This window comes from Stenella coeruleoalba (assembly GCF_951394435.1).
Source record: "Stenella coeruleoalba genome assembly, chromosome: X".
NCBI classification, from domain to species: domain Eukaryota; kingdom Metazoa; phylum Chordata; class Mammalia; order Artiodactyla; family Delphinidae; genus Stenella; species Stenella coeruleoalba.
In genome coordinates, this window is record NC_137152.1 from 68,397,640 (window position 1) to 68,413,400 (window position 15,761).

The 15,761-nt window shown below is 36.3% G+C and overlaps 1 protein-coding gene across 4 annotated transcripts in view; it reads right to left on the reverse strand.

Moving 5' to 3' along the window:
• The window catches only part of CHM (CHM Rab escort protein), a gene marked incomplete at its 5' end in the record, with an annotated part of 198,489 nt that overhangs the window by 168,242 nt on the left and 14,486 nt on the right, over positions 1–15,761 (reverse strand). For 3 of the 4 annotated variants that reach the window (XM_079909751.1, XM_079909754.1, XM_079909753.1), the window contains 2 exons: positions 3,554–3,620; positions 11,122–11,139. In XM_079909751.1, the coding sequence (XP_079765877.1) occupies positions 3,554–3,620; positions 11,122–11,139 (85 nt within the window). The remainder of the gene's footprint in view (positions 1–3,553; positions 3,621–11,121; positions 11,140–15,761) is intronic. The other variant, XM_079909752.1, reaches the window with a different exon arrangement.

The following is a 15,761-nucleotide window of genomic DNA, read 5'->3' on the forward strand; positions in this document are numbered from 1 at the left end:
CAAGAAGGTCAGGGGCAGAAAAACAAGGTAGCATGATAGAGGGTGAAGTGAGGCTCTTGAAGATGGAAGAAGGGGCCATAAGCCAAGGAATGAGGTGGCCTCTAGAAGCTGAAAAAGATAAGGAAACAGATGCTCCCCTGAATCCTCCAAAAGGAATGTAACACTGCCTGCCTACAACTTGATTTCAGACCCGTAAGATTCATTTCATACTTCTGACCTGCAGAACTGTAAAAGAATAACTTTGTGTTGTGTTAAGCTACTACATTTGTGGTAATTTGTTACAGCAGCAATAGGAACTAATATGGTCAGTAATAGCACTGGCTGACCAGGCAAAAGTAAATGCAAAACCACTTAGTACGAACATACCCCCTCAAACAGGTCACACAGCATTCCCACAGATAAAGCCCCGCTAAAGAAAAACTGGAAATTTTAGGGAAAGGAAATAAGAAAAAGTACTGACCCTGAAGATGGAGAGAAAATGACAAAGAGCAGTATTAAACCTCAAAGAACTTCACATAAAATATTTCACACGTTTTTAAAAAAATGAATTGAAACACAAAGAAAGAACACGATGGCTTTAAAAAATAACCCAACAGGACTTCTAGAAATGAAAGTCATTGAAGAAAATGATAGCTAGGATAAATAGAAAATTAGACTCATCTAAAGACAGAGTTAATGAACTAGAGGTCTGCAAACATTTTCTATAAAGGGCCAGATAGTAAATTTTTAGGCTTTGCAGACCACACAGTTTTTGTTACAACTACTTAACTCTTTGACTTTGTAGTGTGAAAGCAGCCATAGTCAATATGTAAACATGTATATCTATAAGTATATAATAAGAATGGTTGTGTTCCAATATGACTTTATTTAAAAAAAAAAAGTGGCTGACCTGTGGGCCATAGTTGCTAACCCCAGAACAAGAAGATAAAGCTGAGAAAACTACTCAGAATACTGTATCAAAAGGTAAAAAGATGAAAAATATGAAAGTGACATTAAAAGGCATAAAGGATAGAATGAAAAGGTGCAATTTATAAGAGAATTTCCAAAAGAAAGAAGAGAGATGTTTGAAGAAACAGGTTTCTTCAAAAAGGGTTTTGAAGAAACCTTTTGAGGGTTTTCCCACCAACAAAAGGCATAAGTCATCTGATTTCAAGAAACAAAACAATTTCTGAACAGTATAAATAGAAATAAGATCCACACCTTGACAGATAAGAGGAAGACTATATAACTATAAAGACAAACAGAAGAATATCAAAGCAATCAGAAAATAAAAAAGAGAATTCACCTACCAAAGAACAACATTTCTCAACAACAACAAACAACAGTATTGTTAGAGTAATATAAGTTAACATTTACTAAGGGCTTACTATGTTTCAGGCACTGTTATAAATCCATTACATTGATTATTTTATTTAATCCAATAAACAATCTTATAAATTACTATTACAATTGCAGTTTATATCAAGAAACTGAGTTACAGAAAGATTAATTAATTTGTCAAAGGTTACACACCTAGTAAGTGAAGAAACCAGGACTTAAACCCAGGTATACTAGCTTAAAAGCCCATATACAACTTCCCAGTTGGAGCCAAAGCACGGGAAGTTGGTTGAAATGTAAAAGGTACCATTGCTATGGAAAGTAGTAAGGCAGTTCCTCAAAAAATTAAAAATAGAATTACTATATCAATTCTGGGTATATATCTAAAAGAACTGAAAGCAGGATCTTGACGATATATTTGCACATCCATGTTCATAGCAGCATTATTCACTATAGTCAAGAGGTGGAAGCGAGTCAAATGTTTATAAACAGATGAATAAATATAGTATATACATACAATGGAATATTATTCAGCCTTAAAAAGGAAGGAAATTCTGACACATGATACAAAATGGATGAGCCTTGAGAACATTATACTGACTGAAATAAGCCAATCACAAAAAGACAAATAACGTATAATTCCAATTATATGAGGAATCTAGAGAAGTAAAATTCATGGAGACAGAAAGTAGAATGGTAGTTGCCAGGGCTGGGGGGAAGAGGAATGGAGAGTTATTGTTTAATGGGCATAGAGTTCAGGTTTGTAATATCAAAAGTCCTGGAGATCTGCTACACAACAATATGAATATACTTAACACTACTCAACTGTATACACTTAGAAATAGTTAAGATGGCAAATTTTATGTTATGTGTTATTTTTACCACAATTTAAAAGTTATTTGCATTTAAACTTAGACATGCACTAGCTGGGTAAAGTTAGAAAAATTACTTAACCTCTCTATGCCTCACATCCCACCCCCATTTGCTAAATTGGGATAACACCACCCTCCTCACTCAGCTGTGACGAGAGTTAAATTATATAACGTGCAAAGAAACTGATATGGGAAGTAGCTTACAGTGTGAGCACAACAAATAACTTTGGGAAATTTAAGATTTGATTTTCAATTTTAGGTTAATTAACATTATCAGAAATAAATTTGAATTTACATTCTTATTAAGCCTTTTTAAAGCACACTGGCCCAGTACCTCAGCTTTCAAGGCAGCAAGTTTTTCAGCATGTGAATCCATATGTCAAAAAGACTGAATTAAGACATTAACACAGCAGTTACACATATGATAGTGAAAGAGAATTCCAAGAGCAGGACTTGAGAACAGAAACTAATTTAATTTAGAAATTTCATCCAATAACTGAGGAGTTATGCTTTGAAAATAAATTTAGAAAGGGTAAATGAACTAATACCACTTTTGGATTCCTACATATTTACAATGGGATAATATATGAGAAGGCACTGTGAACTATAGCAAATCTTGTTATTCTTAGTATTCTGACATTCTGAAAAACTTGCAGTTACTATCAAACAGAAAATATAAAGTCATTATTTCTTGTTTCCTTTCTACTCCTATTTAATGAACAATTAAAGGGCCAAAATACAACAGTCAAAAGCACTAAATAAATAGGCAAAAAGTTAAGGGTTTGTTTCAGGAGGAAGCAGGAAGGGAAAGATTTATGCTTTATCTTAAACTTGAATTTTCCATTAACTTACTTTTTATCATCACATTTAAGGAAAAAGGGGAAAACAAAATTCTAGATATTCTAGATTTTTCTAATAGTTTAAATTTTGATGAATTTTAAGAAAACCACATACTCTTATCAGCTGATTTTTTCAACAATCAAATACAAAGCCTAAAATACAACAGCATATACAGGTTTTACACACCCACACATGTATATAATTAAATGGTCAGGTGTGAGGTTTCCAAGCCTCTTGGAGAATTATCATTTAAAAAAACAAAATCACTCATGTGAAAAATAAAATTATGGTACATTTGGTTTATCCTCAAAGGAAACAGTACACTATTTCACAGAGTATAATAGTAAAGCCTGTACATTATATATTTCACGTTTTTGGTGAAAATTAAACAATTCCAATTATTTTCCTAACTTAAAAAGTTTATATAGGATGTATATATATACACAAACACGTGTGTATATTTAAATTTTAATTTTGTATAGAGGTATTTAGGAAGTATCAAACGCTACCATTGATAAACTTACGAATCAACATGCAGAACCCTCTGGCCACTTCTTGAACATGCAGCCGCAATGATGGATTCAGGCAAACCTATAAAAACATACACCTATATCATTTAGAATGTAGAAATATATATATATATATATATATATAAAAAACACAAAAAATATTCATGCCGTCGCTGTATAGAAGAGTTTAACAAAAGAGGCTCATTCTTGTATTCAAAATTATAGTTTGTATTATTATGCTGTTGAATGATGTTTCTTAAACATATACTACTAATACTGAAAATTTTATCATGTGGAAGAGAGGTTTTTAAAAATCAAGTACTTAAACTCTTTTTATCTACCAATTACCATAAATGAGCAACTGTCAAAATATTGTTCATATAGCACTTTGTTATTTAGAAACTATGTTCAGGAGGGTGGGAGGGAGGGAGGGAGACGCAAGAGGGAAGAGATATGGGAACATATGTATAACTGATTCACTTTGTTATAAAGCAGAAACTAACACACCATTGTAAAGCAATTATACCCCAATAAAGATGTTTAAAAAAAAAAAAAAAGAAACTATGTTCACACACTAGCTCATCTGATTCTCCCAAATGCACTGAGAGAGAAGGATCTGCATACACATTTTAGAGATGAAGAAGAAACTAGAGTGCAAATTGGTTAACTTGCTGCCCAATGCTTTACAAAAAAAAAAAGTTCTAGAGTTGAAATTTTAACCCAAATCTTAACTCCAAGCCACAGTGCCTCTTTGGGGGAATGGCATACATTTTTCAGTTTAAGCAATAGCTTAACTAATTTAAAAAGAGGCCATTTACATGATATATTATTTTACTTCTGGTTAATACAGCAGTTTGATAAGAATATTACTGTTTGGGAATTAAATTAAGCCACACCATAAAGTTTGTTATCATAAAAGGAAATATATATATTACTACTACCAGTACCAAAAAAATTTACTAAAGATAACAATTTTATAATAAAAAATTCAGATGTTCAGCTACATCAACTAGTTAATACTCTATGTTGTAAATTTAAGACTCTTCCATAACTTTTTATCATAAGAGCTACCATTTCAACAGAGGCTATTAAATCTTTTATATCAGTCCGATGAACAAAGCATGTTTTGAAAGTTTAGTGCTGCTACTGTTTCACTACAATGAGATATCACGGACCTCTTGGAATTTTACCTAGTAGAAAAGAAATAGCATTCTTTTGGCAAGGGTTTAAACTACACACTAAGCATCAAGGATTTCAAGAAAAGAGAATGATTATCTTCTTTATGTAAAAAGCAATATGCATATGGAAGCAACTTATGTAGTCAATCTGTAGTTAAAACCACATTAAACAAAAGATTCAGCTGCATTCATGGAAGAACTAGAGTTTTCTAGTGGTGAACGCTTTGTGGGTATAAAATGTTTGGTTCAAAAAAGAAGTTCTGACCAAATGTACTGAATATAGCCATTAAATATCAATTATTGGAAATAAGCCATCATAAAGTTGCAACCTTAACTTTGGATATAATACACAGGAAAAAATTTTGTGGTGTAGGAGGAAATAGAAGGAAGAAAGGAAAATTCTAAATAGTTAAGCATACTTAGTTCTTCAAACGGTTAAAACTGTATTGTTCTAATGTCTTTTGTCTTAAGACTAACTGAATTTTTATATCTAAAAAATAACTTTCCTTATTAATGAAATTCAGTCACTATGGTACTGTAAAAGCTGCTAAGTGGCTTAAAAAGGACAATAGCAAAGAAATATTCAGGAAGCAGGATTAGTAGTATGTTTATGTGTGTAATAATGACAGCATTAATATTACATCACCAAACATCAGTACAGGGCTTTATGATTCACAATGCATTTTCATACACATCATCTCATTTATTCCTCATTATAACTCTGGGAAGCAGGCAGTATTATCCATGCGAAAAAAATGGGATGAGAAATGTTAAACAACTTGCCAAAGATCAAGTAATTCAGTAATTCGGCATCATAAATTCAAATTACCATGGTAAATTCACTCTCTCCAACTTGGACAAGAGTCTGAGAATGAGGATGTAAGGGCAGGATAGCAACGTAATGAAATGGGCATGGTCCCAGTCAGACAGAGCTAAGTTTGAATCTTAGTTTTGCTGCTTAACTAGCTATGAGATCTCAGGCAAGTCACTTGACTTCTCTTAGCTTTTGTTTCTTCATCCATCAATGGGAATACCACCATCTACCTCATAGGGTTGTTCAGTTGTTAGCAGAGGGTACTTGCTCTATAAAGAATACCTACTTTTATTTTCTTCAGAAAGATATTTTAGAAGCACTACATTTTCACCTAAATACTACTCCAAACATACACCCATTTTTACCAGATGCCAACTCCAATGGCAAACAATAATAAAATTACCCTCCTCTATTTGGATCAAATTAGCTGTTACTTTGGATAGGCAAATAGGCATGTCGTTATTCCCACGGTTGCGATCAACACAGTCAGGAGTCATGTCTCTGCTGACAAGGCAAAACCAAGGATAGATTTCAATACTGAATATGATTTAAGTTCAAATTACATAAAACCAAAATGATTATCATTTGTGTTTTCCCTTAATATTTCCATCCAGACATCCCCTCAAGTTCGTGAAACTGATAGGCTATTTCTGTGTTAAATGGTAAGGGCCTATTATCTTCATGCTTTTTTTTTTAACTGTGAATAAATTTTAGTAAATGTAGAGTCATGCAACTACCACAACAATCACATTTTAGAACACTTCCATCACCACCAAATTTTCCTCAAGCCCCTTTGTAATTAATCTTCATCCCTTCCTCATGCCCCAGGAAACCAGATTTGCCTTTTCTAGAATTTCATGTAAATGGAATCATACAGAACAGTATATATAATTTTTTCTTGATTTTTTTACTTAATATGATAATTTTGAGATTCATCCATGTTGTTGTACCAGCACTCCATTTTTTCTAGTTGTTACTAATCCATTGTATATCATCATTTTCTTTTTTTATCTGTACATCAGTTGATGGGCATTTCGATTGTTTCCAGTTTGGGACTATCATGAAATAATGATACTATGAGCATTCATGTATAAGTCTTCCAGTGGACATATGTTTTCATTTCTCTCAGATAAATACCTAAGAGTGGAATTGCTGGGTCATATGGTAAGTGTATTTTAACATTTTAAGAAACTTCATTTTTTGAAATGGCTATATAGTTTTGCATTCCCACCAGCACTGTATGAGATTTCCAGTTGCTCCACACTGTCACCAATTCTTCTTATTTTTAGTCTTTTAAATCTTACCAACTCTAGTGTGGGTATAGTGGCACCTCATTGTGGTTTTAAGTTGCATTTCGCTGAGAATCTTTTCATGTGCTTTTTGACCATCCATATAGTTTCCTTTGTGTGGTATCTATTCAAGTATTTTTCTCATTTTATTATTGGATTGCTTTATAATTGAGTTGTTAAGAGAATTTTATATTGTCTGGATACAAGTCCTTTTTCAAATATATGCCTTACAGGTATTTTCTCTTTATCAATGGCTTACCTTTTCATTTCCTGTGTTTTTGATAAGCTAATGTTTTAATCTTTATGAAGTCCAACTTACTATTTTTTCTTTTATGATTCATGCTTTTTGTATTCTATGTAAGAAACTTTTACTTGATTCAAAGTCACAAAGATTTTCTCCTAAATTCTTCTAGAAGATTTACGGTGCTAGCTCTTAGATTTAGGCCAATGATCTGGGGTTTTTTTGGTTTGTTTTATGTTTTTATTGGGGTATAGTTGTTTTACAATGTTGTGTTAGTTTCTACTGTACAGCGAAGTGGAATTCCCTGTGCTATACAGCAGGTTCTCATTAGTTATCTATTTTATACATATTAGTGTATATAGGTCAATCCCAATCTCCCACTTCATCCCACCCCCACCCTTTCCCCCTTTGGTGTCCATATGGCAATGATCTGTTTTGACTTAAATTTTGTGTATGTCATGAGGAAAAGGTTTAGGTACCTCTCTTAATGTCGATATCCAATTATTCCAGCATGATTTATTGAAGACTATTTCCTACCTTGGTAACTTCATCAAAACTCAATTGACCATGTCAGTGTGGGTCTGTTTCTGGACTCTCTGTTGCATTAATCCATGTGTCTATCCTTATACCACTACCACACTGTCTTGATTATTGTACATTTTACGGTTAAGTCCTAAAATCAGGTAGAATAAGTCCTCCAACTTCATCCTTTTTAAATATTGTCTTGGCCATTCTAGATCCTTTGAAGTGCTGCATTTTCAATACGCTTTAATGTTATATAATGCTACACAGTTTTATAGACAAAGAAGCCACAGACACATAGAGGTCTGGACAATTTGTCTGACTTTACAAGGTTGGGCTCCCTGTCTCTTTGTGGCCACAACTCACTTTCCTACTGGAATGTCAGCTTCATAAGAGCAGGGACTGTGTATATTTTATTCACCACTGAATCCCCAGTAAAGCAGCGCTTGTGGTAGGTTTTCAACAAATATGTGTTGAACAGAAGATATCTTCATGCTTAGAATGATTAGAGCGACAGACTAATAATACAGTTAATAATGTCTTCCTGGCCAGGATTTCATATTTCTTCCCATCCATTCAATAAACACCGAGTTCCTTGAACAGAGGAGGCACATAGTAGATTCTCTATAAATACCTGTTTAAGGAAAGAAAAGAAGAAATACATACAATAATGGGGAAAGGGAAGAGAGAGAGAGGGATAGAACAGACTGTGATAGGTAGTGAGGGGAAAAAAAAGATAAAGGCAATGCCTAGCCTAAAAGAGCTCAGAGTCTAAAGAATAAGAATTTAAAGGGACTGAAATAATAAAGGTAATTAAAACTGTTAGAGGAACACAAAGGAAAGAAGCATTCCCTCTGTAGAGGTGAGTCATGGAAAGCTCCAAGGAGCAGGGGACACTAACCAGCTGGGTCTTTCAGATCTGTAATAACACAACTGAAAAGTGTAGAAGAAAAAAGCTGAAGGAAAAGGGAAAGTGGAAGGGAATATTCTTGGCAAAGGGTGAAGGAAGAGAGTACCAAAAAGTGATGGCCCAAAGAGTGGTTGGAGCCAAACTGTGGAGTCTGAACTTGAACCTGTAAGCAACAGGGAGTCTAAGATTTTAGCCATAAGAACAAGATCTAATCAGTGTTTCAGAAAAATAACTCTAGGCACAGCACGAAGGATGACTTTGCATAAAACTGGAGCTTTAGGTTTCATTTTTTTTTTAATTCTTATTTAGGAAAAGTTAACATAATTAAACTTTTTGGTCTTACTTATAATTTAGCAAAATAAGTAAAACAACTAACTGCTTGTTTTGTTTAAATTAATATTTATAAGCTCAATTTTAATAGCTTTTAAACCCTTGACTAATTTCAAAATAAAGCCTTTTTTTTTTAACACTTGGCACCATAAAAAGTGAACTACTTAGCTTCTGAATCATTACTCAAATTCACACAACATCCTTGTGAGGCATTTATATGGAACATATATAGGCTTATTACAATGAATTATACAGTCTCTCCCACAAGGGAAAGCCAGACATGAGTTAGAAACAAATAATCAGGGTTAAGTCACACAGCATTACACTGGAAACACACTGTAAAAAATCTGAGTACAAATATACAAGTACAATGTTTTCAACTGTAATATAGGGCTAATAATATATCTCATAGGGATATATGGAAGAATAGGTTAAAAAATGATATAAAACACCTTACACAGTGTCTCCTAGCATGTCGCTGACATTCAATAAATATTGGTTCTCTTCCCTTCTCTTCCTACCCCTTCAATAACAAATCTGAAGTTACCTGAAGTTATACTTAAGCTATTTGAAGGGAAAAAAACTACCATTTGTTTACTATTGACTTAAGTTATCCTCAAAGATCTAACAACTTAAAATAGTTTCTTGAAAAGAAAGTCCAATAGCCTTTTCTATACGTACACTATAGGGCTTTTCCAGATGTATGCTACAGAAGTTCATCAAATACTTAATATCATTTAAACATTTCACATCATTAAATATGATCATTAAATTCATTAGTGAGGCTGTTTCAAAGAACTCTGCCAAAGGATTGTAGGAAAAATGTATAAATCTGATGCAAGATCATCAATTTTACTGGCAAGTCATTTTTATCAAACACAGGTAAATACTAGGTATTATATTAGCATTTCATAACAGCTTGTAACAGGGGAAACTGAGGTTTGTTACATTACGTCCCTCTAAGTTGAGGTTCTGTTATAAAGTTGGCAACTAGAAAAAATATATTAGAAGCTTATAGAATGTTATATGATCATATAACAAACACATAGTCCCAGCTCTATGATTTTCCAAAACCTGTCTAGATAAAAAGATGTTTCACTATCAAACGAAGCTAAGCTAAAATCAAGACCAAAAAGGTATGAAATTAGCATTTTCAAGAATCTTATCTAAAATATTTTATAGGAATGAAACCATTATTTATTCATTTTTCAAAATCCCCTTTTAATCCAAATCCTTAATGTTGAACCTCATCACTTACAACTACAATATTTAGGTTAGCACTCTATGATCTATTCTTAAAATTGTATTAGTATCTGGAATTGATTTTTCCTAACACTATACTTACATAAGATAAGCATTAAATACTTACACCACTCCCAGCATATCAAACAATATATAACAGATTCCCCTGACAGGACTTTGATGACCTGGCAAAGCCTGAGTGCTTTCAGCCCAAATCATATGAAACCATAAATCACTCTTTATTTTATAGAACATTTCAAAATGGATTCCTGCTTTCTACCTTGAAAGTCATTTCATGTGTTATTTATAACTAGTGAAGACCAGAATGGAAAGAAAATTACATACAACTAGAAAATTTACTGCGACTTTTTATAAAGAATAACTTCTTTTTTTTAGGAATAAAGTAGAATTACTGGCAAGGAAAAACTTGTGAGTATAAGAAGCTTTTAGAGAGCCACATCCTTTACTATTTAAACAACCCTATGTACAGACCTTCTGTACCATCGTAAACAAAGCATAAACAACATTAGGTACAGAACTGACTAGATTAAGCAATGCAAAGGTAAAACGACCCACTTAACTCATGTCACAGCTGCTCAAAGTGACATCACAAAATTAGACAGAAATTAAATTTCAACGCAGGTTTAAGTAGTTTTGTTCATTCCTATTAAATAATAAGTTAAAAGGTTTATATCTTATATTTACTTTTTAGTGGTTACCTTAAAAAGAAAAAAAACTGCCAGTGAAGTAGCTTAGGGAAACTCCAAGAAGTATAGATAAAAAGACTGTTTTTAAATTGACAATTATTGTAATTCAGTTTGACCCACACGAAATATCAAACATACTAATAAATTTAATATCTATGGACTTCTTCCTCATGGGAGAAAATACTGTTAATAATATCTATGTAGGGGAGCAGCTGCTGCAGCTTGCAGGTGTGGTGGGGGCCGGCCAAGCTGACCAAGCACAGACCCGGCGCGGCGGAGCTGTGGCCCTGGGGCACCCCGCGCCGGGGACATGCGCTGATTCGATCCCTCCGGAGAAGTCTGACACCTACCGAGTAGTCTTTCAATTCCTACAAGAAATCAAGAAAAAGAAAGCATTTGTGGGGGGTGCTGGGAAGATGGCGAAAGAGTAAGAGGCGGAGAACACCTTCCTCCCCACAGATACACCAGAAATACATCTACACGTGGAACACCTCCTACAGAACACCTACTGAAGGCTGGCAGAAGACCTCAGACCTCCCAAAAGGCAAGAAACTCCCCACGTACCTGGGTAGGGCAAAAGAAAAAAAAGAAAAAAACAGAGACAAAAGAATAGGGACGGGACCTGCACCAGTGGGAGGGAGCTGCGAAGGAGGAAAGGTTTCTACACACTAGGAAGCCCCTCGCGGGCGGAGACTGCGGGAGGCGGAGGGGGGAGCTTCGGAGCCGCGGAGTAGAGCCAGCAGCAAGGATGCGGAGGGCAAAGCACGGAGATTCCCGCACAGAGGATTGGTGCCGACCGGTACTCACCAGCCCGAGAGGCTTGTCTGCTCACCCGCCAGGGCGGGCGGGGCAGCGAGCTGAGGCCTGGGCTTTGGTCGGAGCGCAGGGAGAGGACTGGGGTTGGCGGCTTGAACACAGCCTGAAGGGCTTAGTGCACCACGGCTAGCGGGGAGCGAGTCCGGGGGAAAAGTCTGCACCTGCCGAAGAGGCAAGAGACTATTTCTTCCCTCTTTGTTTCCTGGTGCACGAGGACAGGGGTTTAAGAGCGCTGCTTAAAGGAACCCCAGAGACGGGCCCGAGCCGCGGCTAAAAGCGCAGACCCCAGAGACGGGCGGGAGACGCTAAGGCTGCTGCTGCTGCCACCAAGGGGCCTGTGCGGGAGCACAGGTCACTATCCACACCTCTCTTCCGGGGAGCCTGTGCAGCCCGCCACTGCCAGGTTCCCGGGATCCAGAGACAACTTCCCCGGGAGAATGCACGGGAGAATGCACGGGAGAATGCACGGCGGGCCTCAGGCTGGTGCAAGGTCATGCCGGCCTCTGCCGCCGCAGGCCCGCCCCACACGCAGTGCCCCTCCCTCCCCTCCCCCAGCCTGAGTGCGCCAGAGCCCCCGAATCAGCTGCTCCTTTAACCCCGTCCTGTCTGAGCAAAAAACAGACGCCCTCCAGCGACCTACACGCAGAGGCAGGGCCAAATCCAAAGCTGAGCCCCTGTGAGCTGTGAGAACAAAATAGAGAAAGGGAAATCTCTCCCAGCAGCCTCAGAAGCAGCGGATTAAAGCTCTAAAATCAACTTGATGTACCCTGCATCTGTGGAATACATGAATAGACAACGAATCATCCCAAATTGAGCAAGATCTTCGAGAGCAAGATCTATGATTTTTTCCCCTTTTCCTCTTTTTGTGAATGTGTATGTGTATGCTTCTGTGTGAGATCTTGTCTGTATAGCTTTGCTTCCACCATCTGTCCTAGGGTTCTATCCGTCCATTTTTTAAATATTTTTCCTAATAATTAATTTTAATTTTAATAACTTTATTATACTTTACGTTTGTTCTTTATTCCTTCCTTCCGTCCTTCCTTCCCTCCTTTAGACAACAAATCATACCAAATTGAGGAGGTGGACTTTGAGAGCAAGATTTACGGTTTTTTCCCCTTTACCTTTGTGAGGGTGTATGTGTATGCTTCTGTGTAAGATTTTGTCTGTATAGCTTTGCTTCCACCATTTGTCCTAAGGTTCTATCCGTCCTGTTTTTCCCCTAATTACTTTTTAATTCAATAACTTTATTATACTTTATTTTATTTTACTGTATCTTCTTTCTGTCTTTTTTCCTTCCTTCCCTCCTTCCTTCCTCCCTCCCTCCTTTGTTTCCTTCTTGCCTTTTCTTTCTCTCTTTATTTCTTTTTCTTTCTTCCTTCCTTTCTTCCTTCCTTCCTTCCCTCCTTTCTTTCTTTCTTTCTACCTTCCTACTTCTACTAATTCTCTCTACTTTTTCTACCTTTTATTCTGAGCCGTGTGGATGAAAGACTCTTGGTGCTCCAGCCAGGAGTCAGGGCTCTGCCTCTGAGGTGGGAGAGCCAACTTCAGGACACTGCTCAACAAGAGACCTCCCAGCTCCACAGAATACCAAACGGCGAAAATCTCCCAGAGATCTCCATCTCAATGCCAGCACCCAACTTCACTCAATGACCAGCAAGCTAAAGTGCTGGACACCCTATGCCAAACAACTAGCAAAACAGGAACACAACCCCACCCATTAGCAGAGAGGCTGTCTAAAATCATAATAACTCCACAGACACCCCAAAACACACCACCAACGTGGACCTGCCCACCAGAGAGACAAGATCCAGCCTCATCCACCACAACACAGGCACTAGTCCCCTCCACCAGGAAGCCTACACAACCCACTGAACCAACCTTAGCCACTGCAGACAGACATCAAAAACAGTGGAAACTACGAACCTGCAGCCTCCAAAAAGGAGACTCCAAACACAGTAAGATAAGCAAAATGAGAAGACAGAAAAACACACAGCCGATGAATGAGCAAGATAAAAACCCACCAGACCTAACAAATGAAGAGGAAATAGGCAGTCTACCTGAAAAGGAATTCAGAATAATGATAGTAAAGATGATCCAAAATCTTGCAAATAGACAAAATGCAAGAAACATTTAACAAGGACCTAGAAGAAATAAAGATGAAACAAGCAACGACAAACAACACAATAAATGAAATTAAAAATACTCTAGATGGGATCAATAGCAGAATAACTGAGGCAGAAGAACGGATAAGTGACCTGGAAGATAAAATAGTGGAAATAACTACTGCAGAGCAGAATAAAGAAAAAAGAATGAAAAGAACTGAGGACAGTCACAGAGACCTCTGGGAAAACATTAAATGCACCAACATTCGAATTATAGGGGTTCCAGAAGAAGAAGAGAAAAAGAAAGGGACTGAGAAAATATTTGAAGAGATTATAGTTGAAAACTTTCCTAATATGGAGAAGGAAATAGTTAATCAAGTCCAGGAAGCACAGAGAGTCCCATACAGGATAAATACAAGGAGAAATGCACCAAGACACATATTAATCAAACTGTCAAAAATTGAATACAAAGAAAACATATTAAAAGCAGCAAGGGAAAAACAACAAATAACACACAAGGGAATCCCCATAAGGTTAAAAGCTGATTTTTCAGCAGAAACTCTGCAAGCCAGAAGGGAGTGGCAGGACATACTGAAAGTGATGAAGGAGAAAAACCTGCAACCAAGACTACTCTACCCAGCAAGGATCTCATTCAGATTTGATGGAGAAATTAAAACCTTTACAGACAAGCAAAAGCTGAGAGAGTTCAGCACCACCAAACCAGCTTTACAACAAATGCTAAAGGAACTTCTCTAGGCAAGAAACACAAGAGAAGGAAAAGACCTATAATAACGAACCAAAAGCAATTTAGAAAATGGGAATAGGAACATACATATCGATAATTACCTTAAATGTAAATGGACTAAATGCTCCCATCAAAAGACACAGACTGGCTGAATGGATACAAAAACAAGACCCATATATATGCTGTCTAAAAGAGACCCATTTAAGATCTAGACACACAACCAGACTGAAAGTAAGGGGATAGAAAAAGATATTCCATGCAAATGGAAACCAAAAGAAAGCTGGAGTAGCAATTCTCATATCAGACAAAATAGACTTTAAAATAAGGACTATTAGAAGAGACAAAGAAGGACACTACATAATGATCAAGGGATCGATCCAAGAATAAGATATAACAATTGTAAATATTTATGCACCCAACATAGGAGCACCTCAATACATAAGGCAAATACTAACAGCCATAAAAGGGGAAATCGACAGGAACACATTCATAGTAGGGGACGTTAACGCCCCACTTTCACCCATGGACAGATCATCCAAAATGAAAATAAATAAGGAAACACAAGCTTTAAATGATACATTAAACAAGATGGACTTAATTGATATTTATAGGACACTCCGTCCAAAAACAACAGAATACACATTTTTCTCAAGTGCTCATGGAACATCCTCCAGGATAGATCATATCTTGGGTCACAAATCAAGCCTTGGTAAATTTAAGACAATTGAAATTGTATCAAGTATCTTTTCCAACCACAATGCCATGAGACTAGATATCAGTTACAGGAAAAGATCTGTAAAATATACAAACACATGGAGGCTAAACAATACACTACTTAATAATGAAGTGATCACTGAAGAAATCAAAGAGGAAATAAAAAAATACCTAGAAACAAATGACAGTGGAGACATAACGACCAAAACCTATGGGATGCAGCAAAAGCCGATCTAAGGGGGAAGTTTATAGCAATACAAGCCCACCTTAAGAAGCAGGAAACACCTCGAATAAACAACCTAACCTTGCACCTCAAGCAATTAGAGAAAGAAGATCAAAAAAACCCCAAAGCTAGCAGAAGGAAAGAAATCATAAAAATCAGATCAGAAATAAATGAAAAAGAAATGAAGGAAATGATAGCAAAGATCAATAAAACTAAAAGCTGGTTCTTTGAGAAGATAAACAAAATAGATAAACCACTAGCCAGACTCATCCAGAAAAAAAGGGAGAATACTCAAATCAATAGAAATAGAAATGAAAAAGGAGAAGTAACAACTGACACTGCAGAAATAAAAAAGATCATGAGAGATTACTACAAGCAACTCTATGCCAA